The 23,415-nt window shown below is 34.2% G+C and overlaps 2 protein-coding genes across 2 annotated transcripts in view; one reads left to right on the top strand and one right to left on the bottom strand.

Moving 5' to 3' along the window:
- Window positions 1-23,415, top strand: part of Adsl (adenylosuccinate lyase) — a 114,540-nt gene that overhangs the window by 80,717 nt on the left and 10,408 nt on the right. The window contains exons 2-3 of the mRNA XM_076379482.1: window positions 13,677-13,880; window positions 15,641-15,923. Coding sequence (XP_076235597.1) covers window positions 13,677-13,880; window positions 15,641-15,923 — 487 coding nt within the window. The remainder of the gene's footprint in view (window positions 1-13,676; window positions 13,881-15,640; window positions 15,924-23,415) is intronic.
- Window positions 2,810-9,983, bottom strand: Ssk (smooth septate junction protein snakeskin). The gene is made up of 4 exons (XM_076378300.1): window positions 9,933-9,983; window positions 7,013-7,219; window positions 5,345-5,464; window positions 2,810-3,070 (listed from the first exon to the last, which is right to left on the bottom strand). Exons 1-4 carry the CDS (start codon window positions 9,981-9,983, stop codon window positions 2,960-2,962), a joined length of 489 nt encoding a protein of 162 aa, XP_076234415.1. The 3' UTR covers window positions 2,810-2,959.

Raw genomic sequence — 23,415 nt, 5'->3', positions numbered from 1 at the left:
TGTATATGTATAGTACTGTTTCGAAAAGTGGTGGGATTTCTATATTCGAAATACGGACACAATGAGTCTCGAGATTCGACTGTATGCTAAACTTTGGCCATATGTTCACAAAGTTTCATTGATTCTGTCAGAACTAGATCTAGGAGATGCAAGGAATTTCGAATAAGCATATGCCGACATGCCAGAAACATAGTTCTGAAAACCTCGCTTAGGCGCCGCCAGTGCCTAATTCCACAGCTGGCGGGTCCGCTTATTTGACGTATAAATTGACGTAGCGACATTCTATTTCAACTTATTGTTAGATTGTACCTTAATTCTGTAACTCAGCTGCTGTACAATTAACAGATTTATAATGTTTTTAACTAATTTTTTATGAATAAATATAAATATGTTCTCTGTAATAAATTTAAGTCACAGAATATGTAACGCAGACGTACAATGGTAAATAGTTTACTAATACAGAATCAAAAATACGCTTTAAAAGTGTTATAATTCCATTTCTATGGTTTATTGTTGCAGATAGAAATATAGGAAGTATAAACATTAGCTTCTTCATTTTACGGTAATAAAAGAGTAATGGAATTATTTGAAATTTTTAAATATACTGACACTCATAGTAAGAAATACATTATTAAAGCGATACAATTTTATTCTTACAGTTTATTATTTTGAATAGAAATGTAGAAAGTGTAAACATTAGTTTTTTAATTTTATAGTAACAAAAATTTCAAGTAATGCAACTACGTATGTACTCTTTTATTACCGTAAAATTAAGAAATTAATGTTTGTATTTACTGCATTCCTATGGAAAACAATAAACCATAAGAAGGGAATTGTATTACTTTTAAAGAGTATTTAATAATTGTATCAGTAAACTATTTTCCATCGCATGCCTGCGTTACATATTCTGTAACTTAAATTTATTAAAGAGAAAATTTTTATATACATTTGTACTAAATAAGTAAGGAAAATTATATTTATTCATAAAAAGTTAGTTAAAAATATTACAAATGTGCTGATTTTACAACAGCTGAGGTACAAAATCAAAGTAAAAACTAAGTTGAAATAGAATGTTGGATGTCAGTTTACACGTCAAATAAACGGCCGAAGCAGCCGTGAATTTAGACACTAGCGGCGCCTGAGCGAGAGTTCCAGAACTATGTGCCTAGAAAGTCTGCATAAGCTTATTCGAAATTCCCTGCATTTTCTAGATCTAGTTCTGACAAAATCAATGGAACTGTATAAATGTAGTCATCTTTATTGAATAAGAGTCAAACTCCTAATATCATATACTAAACTATTATAATACTTTTAATGGCAGTTTTCTATCCTTCAGATAATATTCCAATCCTTTTGAAGCAAATGCACTTATTACACATGTTTATTCAACAGAAAATGTAAAATGAGAAATGATAATACTTTATGTATAGAACGACGTGAAATATAACCTAACTATGATCAATAGTTTCTAAATATCAGTAGATCAAGATTGAATATTTTTAAAAATATACAATGACTCATAAATGCGTTCACATGCAGCAGAAATATTTATTAATCCTAAAAACTGTTATGGTGTATTTTTTCTTTTATTTGTTTTATACTTAGCTTTTAGGATTACCTTTTATCTGGCTCTTTCATGAATTTAATAATCCTTCGTGAACAAATTCATGAGTCCCTGTATGTTTTTTCTTTGTCAACTAACAGGAAACTTCCGTGATTTCTCAAACACATGCGCCATTCCTAACACAATATAGATGATCGAGTATGTTGACGAATTAATGCAGTAAATAACCCAAAGCCATGCAGGTATCATGTATTCACTAAATTTCGAGAGTTCGCAGAGACAGACGGAGGCTATGATCTGAATAACAGAAAAACGAAAAGTCTTTCAAATGCCTTTGATTTTTATAACGAAAAGATTTATCTTACCAATTTTTCCACTTTTAAAAGGAAACTGAAGTCTTCCAAAAGCTTTCGTACAAGTTTGAACATATTTATTAAGTTCAGTGTTCATTCATTTGAAGTTTACTGACAAGAACAAATGACTAAACCTTTTTAAATTATTGTAACATTAATTTTTATTTTGAAGCTATAGGCTGTAGGTAGTATAAGTGTATCGTTGAAGTTTTTTTTAACGGATTTCCACCTTTTATGCCTGAATAAGTAATTTTTATTATTTAACCTTTAGTATATTAAGACGGAGTCACTTGGGATCTTCTCAACTCGGGGGATCATAATTTTAAATTGACAATTTCTCAAATTTCCAAATCCTTAAATATTCAAATATTTCAAATACAAATCTTCAATTCTTTAAATTCTGTGATTTTGAATTTTCAAATATTCGAAGATTTCAAATTTTCAAATTTTAGTATTCTCATATAATAAATATTGAAAGTTTCAAATTCTCTACTTTAGTTGTTTCTAGTTGTAATTTCCAATTCCTAAAATTCTACATTTATGCTGTGACACTTCAATCAAGAGGATTCCCTCTTAATACGATAATGGTTAAGCAACTACCTTAAAGATTAAATATTAACCAAAAGAGTTCGTCTATACATATATTGTAATTAGTAGAAACACAGTAATTACGATATAAAAACCAATTTAGTATCAATCAATTTACTAAAAATCAATTTAATAATAATAATACATCTTATCAAATACAGAAAATTATATGTATTCTATGTGTTTGAATATAAAATTTTGTGCAAAGTGTATCTGTAATATTATTAGTGTATATTACTGTTAAAAAGTAGAATTATCAAAACTCGAAAAAACATTTGAACATTGATTTACTGTATGTAAAATGCGTAATGCGAAAAAATGGTTTTCTTCTGTCATTTCTAATAATGTTGACACTGAAAATTCTTATAAATGACGTGGATTCAAAATCACTGGTTATTTTACTCGCAATTGAATTTGATGAGGTGAAAGCCGTGAGCACGCGTTAAATATGACGTCATTCTAAGAAATCGTCACGGTTTTTTGCGAAGTGTAAGAAGCTCAGTATCAGGTCTACGAGATATGCTGCTCCTTCAATTACGCATAATGACCCAACAGCCAGACCCACCTAAAAATTGAAATAGTTTATGTAACAGAAAAGTGTTAAAAAATTACTGAATCATGTGTGAATTACGTATGAACTTCACTTCAAACAAATTTGTCTGCTCATTCGGTATATTTTAAAGAAAAACAAAGATCAAGAATAATGAAATGGCATTTAAGTATTCATTTTTTAAATATAAACGTTTAACGAAAACAGTAACTAACACCGCACTTCACACACTGCGGTGATATTCTACCATATTTGTCTCGTACATAGTTAATAATCATTGCTTTTGATGGCTGCACTCCTATCATGATTTTCGTGAACAATCAATGTTAAGCGATATATCGAGTTTCAAGTAAATTTTACCGACTTTTTTAGCTTTTAATCCTCGGAGTACTGGTATACCAAAGTAAAGCCTCTCGGAGACTCTAATAACCAGTTCTACAACATGAGGAATTTGAAGTTTCCAAATCTTTTCTGAATTTTTTGATTTCCAAATTTTTTTAATTTTCAAACATGCAAGATATAAATGTGCACTTTTTAATATGTAAAATATTCAAATTTTCGAAGTTCTTTTGTATACATATTTATTCTAATTTCTTAGACACCAAGTATGTTTTATTTGAGTTTTGAATGATCCCTTAGTATGATAAGGATTAATCATTTATAGTTAACGAGCAAAGTTTCAGCCTCAATTTCGCTGTTCTTGATTTTCATCTCATTTTGACATGTAGAATCACTCTTTGAATTTTCCTCTCCTTTTAGCTAAATACCATATATAATAATGCATGCTTAAATTAAAAATTTTGTCGAGATCGAGATTTTATTCCAGGAAAGATCTTGAGTGCGAATAGTTAGCCTTAAGGGGGTATGATCAAATATGTCAGAACGGCGATATTACCGATAAAATTAGGCAAAAACATGGGTTTACATCCTGCGACTTTTTGCAGGATGATTTTGAGCTAAGAATAGGCTCATTCGAAAAAAATGTTCAACGCAGCGCAATCAACCTGTGATTTAACGAAATTTTGCTGATATTTAGTAATACGAACATTACAAAGTAGAGCAAGAATCTACCATTCATAGTTATGGAATTCAAGCAATTTTCTATCATTTAGAGAGTGTTTTGAGCGAAATCACAAGTTGATTGTGTTGCGTTAAACTTTTTTCTTTCGAATGAAACCTTTCATAGATCAGAATCTTTTCAGGTATGGATGGCAACCCTGCTGCGGACAGCTTTGAAAAGTCAATAGAGAAGGCGAGTGTAAACTGAAGCTTACTTTCTCTCAATTCTGAAACTCAAACGTCGCGTCGTGGGCAAACAGCACGAGCCACGTGCGATCTGTTCGATTATCCAAATATTTTCTCTTTCCAACTTACAATTAGAGGGGGACTCCTCGGTATGATTCTTAGAAAGTTGTATACGATTTTGAGAGATGAGTCTAGAAATTAAATGATAACATTTTCTGAAATATTTCGTGGTAATGCGTATTCCTTAGTAACAAAACAAATCTGCACGCAGACTGTAGCAACCGAGAATACTTATTGCAGAAGAAACTTCAAATATATTTATTAGATACGCATTTATGGATGGAAATTGCTACAAAACAACTGCAGTATTCATAAAATAGTGCTATATGCAATCTATATATTTTAAAAAGTATGTACATATTCGTTATTTTATCAGAAATTCCGTCTATGCAGCGGTGTAATTGAACAAAATAGTATTAGCAACAACTACCAAACATTTGAAGCAAATTGGATGAAAGTTTACTGAGTTATTGTTAGCTTTTAATACCTAGAGTGTGGATTATATAGCTATATTATTATCGCAATAAATATGTAACAGATGTCTTTTCAAACGCTTGATTTTATGTATATTTAATTTCGCATAAAAATAAAGCAATATGTGTTGACCATAATTTATTCATTATAATAGGGCTCAAAAAATTGGTGACGTTTCGGATCTCTTGAAAACTGAATACGTCACTGCCGTGTATTAACAAATCGAAAAAAGAAAATATTTGGGCGATGTAAAAAATTACACTTGGCTCGCGTCACTTGCGGCAACTTGAATAGTTATATCTCAACGTTTCAAGAGCGAGAGAGTAAGAGTCACATCTGCCTTCTCTTTCGATTTTTCGCAGGTGTCCGTAGCGCCGAGCTCGCGTACTCGTGACTCGTACAGTAGTAAGTATAGTGACAGAGGAAATTTTGTACGTCTACTCTATTCCCTCAATCAGTCTTACGATTAATGAAAATTATATACATATGTACTTGCATTATTTTACATACCTGTCTTTCTTGAACAATAGTATCGAATTTATGTTCTGGCAGATAACCGTGCCAATAATGGAGTGCTGTACCACCCACTGCCACAAACATAAAAGTTCCAACGAAGTTCATTATGATTTCCTAGAAAAAGATAAAGAGTGGATCAATTTAATTCAGAAGCTATAATAGAAGAATTCATGGCTCTATTTTTTGCAAATTTATGGACAAGTATCTTCTCTTTTTACAAGCTAGAAGACAACCTGTAATCATTGCCGTTAGTAATAACATCCTTCTGACTGCACTTCGCAATACACAGTGAGGCACATAAAGCGTGATACACTGTTTCGTCCAAAACTATTGCAGATATCGACATGATTCCCTTTTTAAATTGTGCATGACATGGAGGCTAACCACGACGAAACAAATATGTTACGGGAGGCATCTAAAAAGACAAAGGAGGAGCACTTATTCTTTTAAATGGACCCGTATATTTTTTTTATGTGGCATATCGTATCTGTGGGATATTTTGTGTATAAAAGTATAAGTGTACCATATTGAAAGAGTTAACATTTTATGAGATACTTTAAACTATCGGTACAGCGTGGCGTGTTGCTCTAGTTAACATGTTTCTACGTATTTTGGACAACGGATTTTCTAAACATAAACTCGCATATTATTACTCACAGAATATTTCAACGACATAAAAGTTATTAGTCAGAATTACTGTTAATACTATAAAATGCAATTACAGTATTTTAATAACATTTGTATATAAATGTACTAAACCTTTTGTAATTCGTCGTCAAAATAATCACTTTACTAAACATTTTCCCTGCAATTTAATTAATAAAACTCTTACTTAGCTCTATGTGCGTTCACAATATTCTGTGCAGAATAATATGGAGGTACGCATGTATAATGTTTAGGAAACAAATGTTCTAAAATGCATGAAAATATGTTGAATAGGGCATATACTACCAAAAAGTTTAATATCTCATAAAGCATTAAATTTTCGATATTGTACTCTTATACTTTTATACGTAAAATATTCCAAAGATTCGATATGCATGACAAAAAATATGCGGTTACGTTTAACAAAAAAATTAGTGTTGTTTTCTTTGCCCTCTTAAAAACTGCCCCGAAAAATGTATTGCATTCTAAGTGGTTAGTCCCTATGTTCTATTTAATTTAAAAAAAAAAAAAGGAAAAATCATACTGATACCTCAACAATTTCAGAAAAAATAGTTTTTCAAGTTTTATGTGACTTACCTATATTATAAACTGAATGAGATTTAGCAAGTAATTCCACAGTTTTGACCGGTGGTGTACATATCGACAATAATCGAAATTCATATAAAATAAGATATTCATAAAATACAATAACTGAAACCTTCAAGTTATTTAGTAATCTGTATATAAGAAAAACTATTTGTGTGACACTGACTTATTTTTTATTGCTCAAACGATTCGACATCTGCTTTGTTATGTAGGAATACAGAAAACTTGTTTCGTCTAAAAGTATCTTAGACAGAACTTGTAAGTAACAATTTCTTATTAAGATATTAAACATTACCAGGGCTAGGTTTGCATTCTCATGTATCATAGAAAAGCTAATATATCCAAGAGCATCTTAAATAGAATTTTTAAATAAGTGAACATTTTTTATTCAAATATAATATATGGTCTTACAACAAGTGTCCTCTTGTGATATGTACTCCCAAAGCAATATGTGATCAAAACAACACTGGTGTATATGAAGAAACCGACAAGAACTCCTGATGCAACAATTTCTGCGTCTGGACTCTTGTCCTCGTTTAAGTTCCATGTTCCTCCAACGCCAAGAAACTCCCCTTTGTATCCTGTTCGATACAGGATCAGGATTATCAGGTTAATAATCTGAAAGGACAATTAACCGAACATAAATTCAGGTAGAGTGATAGACATTTTTATCTAAATGAATATTTTCACAAAAACACAGATAAAAAAGTAGAAACTAAATAAAACTTTGTTTCATCCTTCAAATACAATAACATATACTTTCCTTTTTATATTTTGCATGTTTTTGCATACAGTATGCATTGTGTAACATTTTAAACATTTAAAATGCCCGATAATGCATAAACATTCTCACTTTAGTGATAGATAAATTGATGAACAAAGTGATGGGTACATGGCGCAAAGCACTATAGTTGGTTCAATAAGATGAGGCAGTAAATGTAGACGTACTGTTCTTGCCCTGCATCTTGTGTTTTGTGTTTTTGTCCCACCCAAGTGCCCCAGACGTGCATTTGTTTTGACAGACGCTGTGCCTCATCTCATTGCATCAACCATAGATTGATATTGCGGTACAAGCTCAACGGTGCACGTACATACGTTTATTAAAAGTCTTGAGACTATGATTCTACCCTACGTAATTTTCGTCTTTGAAAGTTTAATCTCGAATTATTATGAAAATTGATCCTAGAAAGAAGTTTAATACTTTCTTTACGTTCCTAACTGCTTTTACACCGCGAGCTTGTATCACAATAATACTTTAATCCGTATAGATTCTACTTTCATTCCGTTTAGTGATTTAGTTACTTAACAAATTAATTAATGAGAAATTAAAATTTGAAATGCAACGGTCTTAAAAAATTTCTAAATACGCAGATAAATTAGTCTACTGGTATTTGCTACAATACTAGGTCTCTACAGAAAAAATAGTTTCAGGAAAAAGTACAGAGTACTTGTATCACGTTATCAAAAAGGGTGTCGTATCGCTTTGCAAACACGTCTGTTTATCGTACACTGATAAGGATCGACATGAATCATAGAAAAGCGTATAAATAATGTTTAAATGAGCCTAGCTACGATGATTTATCCACAAGAAGTTTTGCCCTGATTCGCGAATCTGGCATTCTTGAATGACTATGCAGGAAGGTGCAATGACTCATAAATTTGTTCACGAAAAATTAGATTTATATTAAACAAAATTTTCAAATTCTTACGAAAAGTGACTTTTCGGACCAAAGTTAAGGAAATTAAATTGAATATAGAAATTACAAACGATGGAAAATAAAAAAAGATGGTATGATACTTTTGAACACTATAAAATAATAATCAAAAAAAATTATGGTACGATAGATAGTTTATTTTAAAACCAAACCTAAAAAAAATAAACAAAATAATATATAGCATAGTAAACTGCTTAAAAGATGATTAATTTGTTCTTGAAGTATTGAATTCTTGTCTAAGAATTTAAAACTTGTCAAAATGGCTCTGGAAATGTATTAAATGTTATTTAGTAATTATACATCGTTTAATTGTTGTACAACAGTAAATATAATTACGCAGATAAGTGTTTCGATTTGCAAAAAGTTGACCATTAATCACTTGTTTCGACGATAAAATGGTAAAATATGTTATTTAGGGCGATATATTTGAAACTGTTTCCTTTATATAGGTATATGCGGCGGATGGTTTTAATCTTTATTACAGAACAAAAAATGTTTTGTTCTAGACTTAATGACAGATCGGTGAACTTCTCGATGAACAGGGTTTTCACAAATTCCTGTTATTTTTTGCAGTAAAAAACATTATTGGGTGCGTGATTATCACTGTAACCAGTTGATGTGTGTAGGAATGTGGAGTACGTGGAATGCATCCACTGTTAATTATGCACCTCACATCCCCTCACACACCACTCAGTGGTAACCATGCACCTAACAGTCCACACACACCACCTAGTGGTAACCACGTACTTTACATAGTTTCCCTGAAAACAATCCTATTTGATCAAAATTCGATTTGTATTGCTTAAATTTTCTGTTTGCTTTCGATGTCATTACAACCTCAATCCAATGCATAGTATTGAAAATATTATTGCATATAATTCGGAAGCTAACAATAAGACCGACCGCTGCATGTATGTACACAAAGGAAAAAAGATGCTCAAAATGTCGTTCTTAATAACATATTTCAAGCTCAATCAGATCGGTGAGGAAGCAGTTCATCGATAGGTTCACCGATAGCATTAAAAGTTTTACACAAAGCAGAGTAATATTCTGAATACGTGTAAACGAATCTATGAATCATTAAATATTTAAAGTTTTAACGAAGGTACTACATTATTTGCGAAGCTCATTTGGGTAACTCCCATTCAAATTGTGAAAGCTTAACGGTACCATTAGTCATAGCTTCGTAGCGTACGATATTATCATAAGATAACAGACAATACATGCTTAGATCGGTTTTTATTATAACTGATATAATTTTTTTATTTTTAAGCAGTATCGCCATGGTCTTCTCAGATTTTAAAACCTTCTCGTCGATCTCACAAACTATACACTTTTCTATGTACACTGTCGATGTAATGGAAAGCACAATTCTCTTATCACAAAGAATATGTTTCGCAAAGAATAACACATAAATTTAGAATATGTAATACGATGTACAAATTATTTATTTTCTGTATATTTTATTTTATATTTGTGACCCTTTAAGCTCAGTTTAATGTTTTCGCGAACACAATTTATTCCGTGAAAAATTATCAGTGTACAAATAATTTCGATTGGGTTATGTGTATAGAATAGTTTTGATAATTGGAATAGAAGAAAGGGTCTCGTCTCACCAACTTGAGAGCTTTTATCACTATACCCGCCACACTTTCTAGAGACACCATGCCGGTCCACCAAAATGTACTTTTAACGATGAAAACGTGCGAACGGAATGAAATCCCCAGCGGACCGCGTGCCTTCAATCCAGCACCAAGCCCTCTTTATCTAATCAGTGATACGGTATACGTTGAAAGAAGGATAAGGAGTGTAGAAAGCACCTGCACGTAAATTGTATTATTAGTCACGATAATTCACCTCGATGTCATTGAAATATTACATTTGTTGTTATACGTTTTTCTAGGAACTTATTGTTTGTGATTCATTCAGAGTACTTCAATGAAACTTCATTCATTCCTATTCTGAAGGTCTAAAACCTAACAGTGTCTAATTTGAAGGTTGAGTTTGCATTGTACAAACTGGTACCTGTTATACAAGCTTTACGTGATTTTATACGTAATTTAACGCAATATTGCTGTATTGGTTTTTGTCTAGCATGGTATTAGGGGGAGGGAGATATCGTGTTCGTTGCTTACTTATTGTTAGATGCAAAACTTTTTTATATTTATAGTTATATAGCATGAAGCAAACAGTCCTAATTAAAATAGTTCTATAGTTTTTCAAGGTAATTAGTCTTCCTTCAATAGTACTAATGGGAGTTTACTCGTCATTTGCAGTGGTGAAGTATTCATGTGTACAACTTTCTTAAACACGACAAAAATAAAGGTTTGGTACACTAAATCAGTTTATTTCATTTATACCATTTTATATCATTTCTTTTATATCATTATTCTCAGCGCAACAGTTTGAAATGTGAAACTAATAGTTATTTTTAAATAAAGCAATTATTTTTTCTCTAGAATGAGCCAGAGAATAAAAGAAGAATAACAACAAAATTATTTTTCATTTTTTTTATATTTTTATATTAACAATATATATCATAGCTCGTACATTATATTAGTATTGCATTTTTGTGAACATTTTTATAAAACTTATATGTGCAATAATTCGCAGTTTCATCATATAAACTCATAATAGGAAGATATTAAAAAAAAAATTTAGATAGTACATGTCTATATCACTGTATACTGTCGGCACAAACAATCTTTATGAAATTCTTATTACTGGCTGAGACTTTTTTGCCTTCCAATTAGCAGTGACAAAGTAGTTATTGGATTCTATTATACTTATATTATATTACAATATATTATAATATAATTATAATTATAATATATTATAATAATTATAATAATTATAATAATTATAATATAATATATCATATATTATATTATATTATATTATATATATAATATTATATATTTTATATTTATATAATTATAATATAATATATTATATTATATAAATATAGGAAATATTAGAACGGAACCGCCTGCCGTTCACAGCGGTCCCTATACGCATTAACGTCATTGAGTACCACTGTCGCCGCCGCACGTTTCGCCAAACTATTTTATTTCTATTTTGAAAACAAAAATAATTTTGGACATTCGCCTGATGCTTTCCTTAGTAGAAAGGTTTGCTCTATCGCGTGGTATAGTCAAATTTTCTCCTAGACCCTTACTTTTTAAAATAAAGTGAAAAATATCAGCAAAAATGGGTGCGTTTTGGGTGTCCTTTTCACTTTAATTGTTGTTTAAACCTATTTCGATGTTTATAATCTAATAACTATTTATATTATTTTATTCGGGAGAGTCCACAGAATCATTTCGTGCAAAGAGGAACTAAATAACTTCTACGGTAAAAGCAGAAAAAAATCCCAAAGTTGAAAATTTGTCATTTTTTTCAAAATTGATTTTTTCAAAAACTGTACGTTCTGGGAAAAAACGGTTTGCAGATTCGTAATCAGCACGTCGAAATCTATAAGAAATGTTTATTCACGCTTACAAAATCAGACCCGTGTTGAACAGTGTAATTATATCACTATATTATATCATTGCGGATGGATCTGTTGGCTTACAACAGGAGGTCTTTGGGGTGCATTTTTTGCAGCCTTCTAGGCATGTTAGTATCGTATAATTGCCTTGCTAATTCGTTGGGATGATGGGTTAGTCTCAATTTGTAATTGATGCACTGTTATATAATTTCTTCTGTGACTATTTTAATTTTAAATCTTTGCGAATTTCATCATTTTTAACATACCGCGGAGCGTTTGTAATTGTTCTAAGAACTTTTTATTGCATTGCTTCTAGCTTTGATACGTGGTTTCTGACAGCCGTTTCCCACAATTTAGTGCCATAAGTCTAAGTAGGCTTGATGATTGTTTTATAGATTAAGAGTTTATTGTCTAAGCTTCACTTAAAGCGTTTGCTAGTAAGCCAATGCATATTTTGTCTTTTAATACGAAGAACCTAGCCGAATAAGAAGGTTAAGAGTGCCCCCAAACCGAGTTCGATTTGCGATGAATCAGTCGGTAGCTTATCACAAAGAACTAGTTTGTGCCAATTTTCAACCCTCTATCTCAACCTAGGGCGTGGTAATGTGGGTAAATAGAAAATCACATTTCTTGGAAATTACTCGTACCTTATTGGTTAAAGGATTTAACAAAAAATCAGAGATATTTCAGACATCAAGATACATGTTGTGAAATTTTTTGAGATTTTTAAATCGATAATTGAAGCTGTGAAAAATAAAAAACACAAAAGAATACCAAAAACAACGCAGATTTCCCATTGAAGCAATCGTAGAACTACAATCATATTTTTACAATAATTACATATTGTTGTTACTAGTATCCTTGATTTTTTTTTAGATTTCGATCGGTTTAGTGCGCTATAATAAAAAAAATCAAAAACCGATGTCTTCGTCGTTTCTTTCGCGTTAGAATAACATATATGTATGTCAAATTTTCGTACATTCATTAAAAGACAAGTTTTTGTGCAATGTTCGATGCTTTTGCACTTAGGAGAATAATATAAAAATTACAGAAAGTAAATAAACTCGTTTACATGGCGGGGTTAAAGGTTGCAAGTAAAAGTATAGGTGTACATGGTTAGGAATTGAAAAAAATATAATAACGAGTGTTATGTTTTTAATAACAACACTTGTTGTTATAATAATACTTATTACAATGATTAAACTTATAACTACGTATATGATACAGAAATACGCGTGCGTTTCTTTACGCCATGTTCTTTGTTCTACCTCGTTGTTGGCGCGCTCGCAGTATAGCCAACCTATATTCTATATGTTACCAACCTACCATTTACGACAACGAGTATAAAAAGGAATGAGCCCAAGGAGGGGCTCGAACCTATGGTTAAAAGGTATGCTGCGGTTTGGTAGGCAGATGCTCTTCCTTTTCTTTTTTATAAAGTTTATTCAAAAAGAAAGTAATACAAATCACAGTATTAGGTGATAACAAACTTACAGAAATGCCTTACATTATAAATCTGTTCAGTAAGGCCAATCGCATTTGGCTCACGTTGAAATAAAGTAATTACGAGGACGCTATAAAAAATATATATTTAATTAAAAACAATAAGTATACATTTGTACTACAATATATTGCACTTAAATAACATGGGGAAAATATTAATGAAAAGAACCCTGATTTCATATTAATAAACTTAAAAATAATGCTATAAACTACTTACAAACTAATTAAAGTAATAGTTATAGTAATTAGTAATTGCTAATTAGTAATTAGATTGCATTCTGCCCAATACTGGTATAATGAACTAAATACATATTCTACTGAATGAACAATGGCAAAGTAAATTAACAAAGAAATAAAATTATTTCAGGAACTCGGCTTAGCCATCACTCCAGATCAAATCGCTGAAATGCAGACTCACGTCAACGACATTAACTTTGAAGAAGCTGCGAAGGAAGAAAAGGCAACACGTCACGATGTTATGGCTCATGTTCATGTTTTTGGGAAGCAGTGCCCAAAAGCTGCTCCCATCATTCATTTGGGTGCAACTAGTTGCTACGTTGGAGATAACACGGTAAATATTACCAATATAAAATAATATCTCACAGAAGAAATTATTGTGTAGGATTAAGCAGTTTGATCATTGCTTTAAATATTAGATACTTAAAGCATCGTTTATATTAGTTATTTTCGGAATTAATGTATTACAGTTTCCACGTTAATGTAAAATACTGGCTGGGAATGGGTTCATTCGAAAGAAAAAAGTTCAACGCAGCGCAGTCAACTCGCGATTTAACGAAATTCTACTGATATCTAGTTATACGAGTATTATAAAGTAGAGCAAAAATTTACCATTAACAGCTATAGAAATTTAAGCATTTTTATGTAATTTAGAAAGTGTTTTGAACGAAATCGTGAGTTGACTGCGCTGCGTTGTACTTTCTTCTATCGAATGAATCCTTTCCCAGTTCAAAATGTTCTCATATAAGGACAAATAACATGTGTCATTTGATAAATACCACTACATTCGCACGATTCAATGCTATATTGAATCACTGAAAATATCTCAGCAATCGGAAATATCGCGCGTGGCTCGTGCCGCTTGTAGGGAGTTGAACAATTGAATATGGCGTTTCAAGAGTGAGAGAGTAAGACTCATATTCGCACTCTCTCTACTTTCCGCAAATGTCCGAAGTCGGTCGCGAAGCGTCGAGTTCACGTACACATAGCTCGTATAGTAGTGTGTGCAGTAGAGGGAGAAATTTTCTAAGCTACCTCCCGAATTTGAAATCATAGAAAGGCTCTACCTTGCGTTCATCAGGCAACCACGTGTCTGTGGGTAATACTATTTCTGTAACGAAAACTGTAATAGCAGATACCGACCTGGCAGTCTCGAAAAGTCACGTGACTACCGAACCCCCTTAATTCTGACAGAATCAATGTAGGCATCTGTTACGCATACTTTAAACGATTTTGTCCGCTCTGATACGACGGCCATAGGGGAATATTACTGATCTATATAACTCGATACGAAATAAAATTTAGCCGCTTTGAGCAGAAATTGAAATAAACAGTTATTTTTCGTCTTCAAAAAAATTCTTTTCCAACTCATATTTTTTGTTTCAAAGAATATCTGCTTTTATAGATTTTTTATGGGAGGAAGTGTTATCATTAGGAACGTATTTTAAAAAGTTCTTGTGGTATCGATATTCTAGAATCTGTATAATTAAAGTTTCATGGAAATAAGTTCTTTTGGAACATTTTTTAGGAAAGGTTCCATAAGCTAAATAATATTACTAAACTATTAGGTACTAGTTTTATTTAATAATATTTACATTCACACTATTCAATGAATAATATTCGGTATTTATTGCAGTGTATGAGAACTTTTTTGACCTTTTGTCGATAACAGAACCCTAGTCCGAAACTAATAAGTTTATGAAATATGCAGCGATCACCGAAAAGTGTTAATTAAACGTTCACCATGTTAAAATTATGAGTATCTGTTTATTTTCACATACATTCCTATTTGTGTATTTCCTGAGGTAGTTTGTCACCCCTGCTGCCTATAATGGTTGTCACATTTATATTACCGACAAAAGGTTAAAAATGGTGAACAATTGATCTGTTTCTGTTTCGGAAAAATTATTTTTAAATTTTATAAGTCCTATTTAGAAGAAAACTTTTATTTTCAAGAACTTTTCATGTCTGTTTTCAATGAAACTTATAATGTGAGGACTGTCTTTAAAAAATTTCCGCGGTATATATTCGGAATAGAATCTATTAGAGATTTTAGATTTTATAATGGATATATAGTAATTTATTTTTAAACAGGATCTAATAATCCTGCGTAAAGGATTTGACATACTCTTGCCGAAGCTGGCAAATGTTCTATTACGTCTCGCGAAATTCGCCATGGAGTATCGAAGTTTACCGACACTGGGATTTACTCACCTGCAACCAGCTCAGCTTATTACTGTTGGTAAAAGAGCATCTCTTTGGCTTCATGATCTCTTGATGGACGAGAGAGCTTTGCGACGTGCGAGGGATGATCTCAAATTTCGTGGGACAAAGGGTACCACTGGCACACAAGCGTCGTTTCTTCAATTATTTAACGGTGAATATATTTTTCAATTATTTGAAATTACTTCAAGTATTGCTGTCAATGTTTCGTAGGAATAGAAAGTATTCAGGGAAGTATGTAGACCAAATAAATAGAGGGTGATAGAAAAAACACTTTTTTGGTGAATAAATAATGTTCGTCCGCGAGAAGTTGGCTAGCGGGACGACGGCATAGCGGTCAAGAGCATCACCATGTGTTTCGGTTGTTCAACACAATCGGTTATCAATCTCCGTCACATCTTTCAGCGAATATGGATAATACGTGTGACAGCAGGTTTCTTCCGTTCGACGAAGCAACACTCTGTTTTTTATTGTTGCCAGATGTGGAAATCTTGGTTCTTTTCGCATCGTTTCGAAGTTCCACATCTGGCATATTTTTACAATATAATTTCGGGACTTTCGTCGAGCGGCATGTTCTTTTCCCTAGCAATAACCATCGAAGAGGCCATATTGCTCCGCGGTCGTTAACGGCTCAGGGCCAACCTCGGTAAGGTCATCGAGGATTGCAGTCGACTCGCGGGACAATATGGCCATAAAAACATCTGTGAAACACTCGTTCGGTCTTGTTTTTTTGATCCGGAGTACCGTTTCTTCCTCCCCAATTTTCGCGGCCTTCGACCTGAAGGAGAGGTTTCCTCCACCTTCGTCACGAGGAAGTCAGGGCGGTTCCCTTGCCCCCGTCAAGGTGGCCAAGAGGAGCTTCCTTCTTTGGGTCGAAGGCCAATCAATGCTGATTTGTCTAGTCACACCAAATCAGTGACGCCCTGAAATTCGCAAGTTTGGGGGATGAAAGTGGTGGAGGAGCGGACTCCGAGAAAACAAAACCAGGAGACATTGGAGTCTTGGTCAGAACGCCAAAAGCATAACGCCGAAATAAGTCAAACAGTCTGAACGGCAGAAACGTGACAACAGTCAGAGACCATTCGAATCCTCTAACGAGTTAATCGACGCAATAATTAAAAAGACTATTTTAGTTAATTTAAATATAGTTAATTATTTTAGAATTAGCCACCTAATATTAAGTTGGCCGGTGGTACGCGACATTCGTGAATACGTTACACGTTCGCGAATGGAACAAGGTTGATGTGTAAAACCAGTTCAAATGATGCGCTTTTTTGACCGGTACGATCATTTTATCGAATCGGTAATAACCGAAGATAACGTTCACATATTTTTGTATTTTCGACCCATATTCAGATCTTAAATATGTGAATTAACCGATTCAGTTTGGTGTGAATGATTTTATTTTATATCTCTATATCTGGATACGGAGTGGTGTTTAGCTCGATGAAAGCAATAGAGATATCGCCACGTTGTAGAAATATAACAAGCGCGACTCTTGTGGGGTGGTCATAAGTACTAAGTTTCTAATTCACATGTGTCACGTGCCGGAGCAGATACATCGGTAGGGAAACCTATCCCTAATTTTCCGACGCGCATTACTATTTGAGTTACGCGTTTCTTGCGTTCACATCTACTCTGGGACCCACGAACGATGAATCGCGGTCTTACAAATGTTTTTAATTTCACTTACCGGTTGTAGGCTCAGTAGGTGCTACGAAAAATTTCCTTCATCTCCGAGAGTATCCTTCGAACCTTGGATTGTCGACACAAATTTCAGATAATGCAGGAAGGTTTGAAAGATTTATATTACAACTATTGGCTTAGATCTTTCTTAACAAAAATTTATTCAAAAAAAAGATCTATTCTAATCCTATGATTAATACAATATTAATACCTATTCTAATCTAGTTGAATATTTATGAGATTATGAAAGAGTGTGAGGTTATATTATTCGTAATTACATAAAAGTGAGGTTATATTGATCGTGATTATCAGCTATCAATTATCTCAGTAACGCAAGGGTTATACGTCTACGCTTTATATGTCGTTGAACGAGAGTTTAGGTTATGCGAAGACGCTATTACTAATTAGAGATATATTAATTTATGTAATTCGCGGTAGAGGATCCTCTATACGAGGCGCAGTGTGTGTGTTGTGTGTGTATGTGCAATGAATCTTATTTTCTATACCTTGGTTGTTGCCAAAGCTATAGGTAGTTATAACCTCGGAACAGTCTCAAGTCTTCAGGAAACGAGTAACCTTTACTTGAATCGTCTAAGAATCCGTAAGTCTTTCGTTATCTCGGTCATATCAGTCGCTACCCTTGAAAAAATACTTTTCGGCTTCTCTATTCTTAGAACGACTTCTAGCGCTTGTTGACAGGTGATTCGTCTGATTACGGCAAATGTGAACTACAACCTTAAAGGAGCATCAATTACTATATCCGCTAGAACAGTCCTTACCCCTAGAAGACCGGTCTCGATCCAACAGGGCTTAGTACATCAGCTGCCTCTAAGATGTCGCTTATACTGCACCTACTTAGAATCGGCGTAGTGCATCTGTCATAGAGATTACGTAAACCTAAGTCTGTAAAGGGGAATCGAATACTCTTGATCTCTGGAAAATGGTCGCTACTTCTAAAGGAATGGTCTCGATCTTTGGATGAGTAGCTCTACGGCAAATTGTCCTTTGGCTTTCTGGTCCTTCGCGGAGGCGGCAAGCCCCTTAACTCCGAGGGTAGAGGACCCCTGTACCATCCGGTGTAGATACGGCGTCTGAATCCGGAAACTGCACGGCCAGGGGAGGGGGACGGCCTCAGGGTCACTAAGGTTTCCTCTACGGCCCTGAAACGTCATGCGCTCGGCACGGAAGCACCCGAAATTAGCAACGATTCAAATTCACGATATTTCCCTCCAGGAGGCGTCTCTGGGTATGTGTTCCGCAAGGGGGCCTACAGTCCTTCTTATCATAAACTTCGCGTAATTTGCTAAAGCGGGGACGGCGCTATGCGTAACGTCAGAAAACAAACAGCCCATCGACACCCGATAGCTGAGAGACCCAAGGTGATCATCAGCCAACTACTGCCAGCAAGCCAGCATTGTCTCACGCATCTCATTTAAAGTCGCGTACAACCTAAGTCCCAGTCATAAAATTAATTTTGAATGTTGACCTACTGTTGTTGTTGTGTATGTTGTAGCAGCTGATGGCATTTAATTCTTTGTTTTTTAGTTCATTAAGTGCATCCTGTGATGCACTCTTCTAAGCCTTTTAGCACAACAGTTAAGGTCTTTTGATCAGGTGTTGAGAAGGTGTGGTACTCTATTTTGTCGTGCTTTGCTGCTGCTATGAAGTTATTGTAGTTTTCCATTTCGAAGTGTTGAATTTTGGTTTGTTTTCCTAGACATTTGACTTCAAATTTATTCCCTACTGTATCTTTGAGGACGTTAGTGAATTCTTTTAGTGACGAAGATCTAAGTGTATGTAGATATATAGGGGGTGGTTTGATTTTGTTCCTATGCTCATTTGCGGGGACAGATGTTGCATTTATGTGATTCTGCTATTTTTGGTTATGAGTTTGGTTATATTGTGATTATGAGTGAGTGCAAGAGGAGTATATTTTTCTCCAAAATTTTTCATAAGGACATGAAATTTGTTCCTTACCGGTATGTATGGTGTGGTTTCAAGATCCGTTTTAGTTTGTATTTCCTCTTGTCCGTCCTTTGTTAATGTTGCTTTGTGGTCGGCAGCTTTAGATTGCTTAATGAAACAGATTTGCTTCTCTTCCTAGCTGTGATAATGTACGGTTGATCCTTCCTCGTCGCCTGGTGGCGGAGGACTTTTAATTTATTTTGTCTTCTGTGACTCCACTTTGTTGTTGTTTTTTATCATGTAACGTAATATTGGTATTGAATTTTTCGAACACTATTGTATGTACTGGTGAATTTCACTACTATTTCACTTTCAAATCGCTACGTGTGACAGTCAGTTGCCCTCAGTCTTCGTTCGAAAACGTGCTTCCTCTGTCCTGTCAACCTGTTTTCCGATAAATTGCATGGTCTCTTTCCTTCGGTGTGGCTTACACGCCTTATATTTCCGCGGTGTAGTAACTTTACTAGCGAGATCGCGGGTCTCGCGGTGACCTCCTCGCGGCCGTGGCGAGCACTAAGTACGCATGAGACGTTCTCGAGTGCGAAGTTCGCGACCTTTCTCTTATTCGTTACAATGTGTTAATAAAATAAGTAATATAACCTACTTTTTTAAAGTAATCTTAAGATTCAAAATAGTTTATGTTTGAAATATTGTCAAGAAAAGTAAAATTTTCCGACTAAATCGATAACGTCGAGAGTAACACGAAAATGGTAACGGGTCCAGTACCCCGTTTGTTTGGGACAGAAAAATACATTGGATGTTAGGTTTATTCGGATATTTAGTCAATATTATAACTATTACTTTGTACAGCTCTTATGGTAATACTAACTCAAACGTCGATTACCGACGTCGTACATGAATTGGAAATCTGAGTACCTGTGACCGTCCACAAACGCCGCGCATGTTGTTTCTTATAACATGACAGCACTTCTATTGTTTTCATCAGTAGCCTATGCTCAGAAGACCTATGCAGTGTTGTAAGATTTGAGGATTTCCTACCGTAACGCCGTCTGTCATAGTGTGAGAAATAACAGATTACGATAGCTTCACACTATAGAAGAATATTCTTTGGCAGTTTCGTGAAGGATATTCAGGATTTGAGAAATTGACACCGACGAAACACGTATTGATAGTGTTCTGTCATTTATAATTGTATATATTAGGGTGCGAATTGAATCCTTAATGTATGCACGCTGTGCCGTCTTTGAAATCTCTTCGAAGGACCATCCAAAATGAAACGGCTTGGGACCGTGATAATAAACACGTGGTTGACGTAATAAAAACAAACTATTTATTATAGATCAATATTGAATGTAGCGTGTTTATGTGTGTGTTTGTGTGAACAATTACGTGTTTGAACTTATGTTTCTGTTTTCTAATTGACTAATTGTAAGTCTCTATCTGAAACTTTCTATCTATGCTATTAGTTCTCTTCTCTCCCAATTCTGCCAGGTTATTGGGCTTTAATACATCGTGTCAGGGTGAAGTTAGGGTGCATGATGCATTTGCAAGACTGGGTATTTTCCAGGTTTTTCCAAGTGATGACTCGCTGTCGCGGATACCGTTAAGTTCGATGCCGAGTCGTCCTTCGATTCTGCAATGTTTATGACAGGTTTAAAACCTTTTTCATAAGTTCATTGAGCATCTGGCAAAAATTAAATTTGTCACGTACTGTGCGGCTGCTGTAAAATACCCTGTCATAAACCTTACTTGCCCGAAACTCTAACAGTGTATTTGTAATTTTTGTTGGTTACATAAATGGACCTTAAAGGGAGCAAAGGAGTGAATACTTTAAGCAAAATGATTAATATAAAAAATGTGAAACCTAATCTACTATTATATTTTATAGATAGAGTGATATATCCCAGATAGTTTTACGTCTTACGACATAATTTTGACGTCTTAAAAACATCCAACAGCGTATGTCTTAAAGACTTGAGAAATTTATGTCCATAAAATATCTTAAAGACACAATACATGGATGACTTAAAGATTTTTCGAAATTTACGTCTTTAAGATGTACCATAGGATACATCATGTGGATGTCTTAAAAACGTCTGAAATTAACGTTCATAAGAAGTAGCATAAGACATACTACATGGATGTCTTAAAGGCGTCTTAAATTTACATTCTTAACATATCTAACAAATGTACCAGATGAATGTTTTAACAACATCTGAAATTTTGCTTTCTTGAGACGCCTCAAAGACGTATCAGATGGGTTTCTTAAAAGCGTCTGAAATTGTCTTTTAGACATCTACGAGGCGTATCATACATCTTCTATTAGTCGAAAGTTCCGGTTTTCTACTCGATACATGCATCGACCTTGAATCCAATGTGTCAAGATGTCTTTAAAATGTCTGTATGACATACTAAAGATGTCTTAGACTTCCTACTTTGTAACATAAGGTGATCGGAAAAATGAGTAGGACATTTGTAGAACCCCAGACAGCACCGTATATCCAAAGGACGTCCGTTTAATGTTCGATTCACATCTTACGTTCATTTTGAACATCCTTAGAACGTTCGTAAGATTTAAATTTCGGGTGCTCTAGAACATCCGTTTTGTAAGTTAGTGTTGAAAATGGATAATTATATATGTTATTAATATACATACAACATTACGCGCACGATACATTAACACTACGTGAGAATATGTTATTTTAGTATATTATAGTGTAACAACTTGCGACGATCTCAGAAATCTAATTAGTTATATAGACCTTTACACTGATAGCATTAAGAATAAAATAAGTATTAGAATAGATATATATATATATAAATGACAGTAATCCTAACCTAGAACCATATCCTAACCTCAATTTCCTAATTCAAACAATCGCGCCAGCGACGCGCAACATGCATGCGCATAAGCAATAGGACTCTTCCATCCACGCATGCGTAAAACATCAGGACATCATCCGAGTAATATCCTATGGCGTGCTTCTCTGCACGTGCTGACGTCAGCATGGCGGCAGGATGATAACGCCACGGACCAGTCCGAGCTTCTTGGTACGCATGCGCCAAGGCATCAGAACCTACTAGGAGCGAATATCCTGCGACAGTTTCCAAGTACGCATGCGCAATACAATACTTCTCCTCCTCTGAGGGGAATCACTGACTCCAACAGAAGGAGGCTATTTCCGAGGATAAATATGGCGGCGTCAACGATAGCAGGGCGTTTTGGAGTTCGAGGTTTCGAAGATTACGCTGTCCCACTCCTAAACCTCTCCGATCCTAAACCTCTCCGAGGCAGCTTTGACCAGCACCTCGGTTTCTTCCGATCGAGGCTTTAACCAGCACCTGGATCACTCCTCACCGAGGCAGCTTTAACCAGCTTCTTGGTTCCTCCACATTGAGGCAGCTTTAACCAGCTCCTTGATTATCACTCCGAGGCAGTTTTAATCAGCTCTTTGAATCCTCTTCATCAAGGCAGCTTTAACCAGCTTCTTGGATCCCCCTCATCAAGGCAGTTTTAGCCAGCTCCTTGATTACCACTCCGAGACAACTTTAACCAGCTCTAACTACCTAACTGTCTAACTACCCAAAGACAGTTGTTGTAAAATCAACAAATTTCTAATGGTTTTAACTCATTTTAATATAATTTTCCTCATTTATTAGGTACATGTGTATATAAATATTTTCTTTCTAATAAATTTAAGTTACAGAATATACATTTTTAAATTAATATGATTCCATTCTTATGATTTATTGTTTCAGATAGAAATATAGAAAGTGTGAATATTAGTCTTAATTTTATAGTAGTAAAAAGTTTGAATAATTCAATTGCTTGTTTATTACTGTAAAATTAAGAAACTAATGTTTAGTTTCTTAGTTCAAATAAACGGCCCTGTGTGCCATGGAGAGTGATCTAGTTGTGACAGAATCAATGGAACTTTGTGTTCATATACTAAGGAGGGACTATAGCATTGAAAGGTGCTGGGCCTAAAAGAATGGTGGTGGATGTGAAAAAAACGGCAGACCGAAGGAAAGGG

Source organism: Calliopsis andreniformis, chromosome 5 (assembly GCF_051401765.1).
Source record: "Calliopsis andreniformis isolate RMS-2024a chromosome 5, iyCalAndr_principal, whole genome shotgun sequence".
Classification (NCBI taxonomy): Eukaryota; Metazoa; Arthropoda; class Insecta; order Hymenoptera; family Andrenidae; genus Calliopsis; species Calliopsis andreniformis.
The sequence above is the reverse complement of the archived record's forward strand: the minus strand, read 5'-3'. Positions and strand labels throughout refer to the sequence as shown.

What these genes read in the sequence shown, in the direction of transcription:
- Ssk (XM_076378300.1), bottom strand. Translation starts at nt 9,983, where the DNA reads ATGGTGTCTCTAGAAAGTGTGGCGGGTATAGTGATAAAAGCTCTCAAG. An exon ending in ATCACAAGAGGACACTTGTT is followed by an intron (nt 5,465 to 7,012) that starts GTAAGACCATAT and finishes ATCTTTTTCTAG; the next exon opens with GAAATCATAATGAACTTCGT. An exon ending in CTATTGTTCAAGAAAGACAG is followed by an intron (nt 3,071 to 5,344) that starts GTATGTAAAATA and finishes TTCAATTTTTAG; the next exon opens with GTGGGTCTGGCTGTTGGGTC.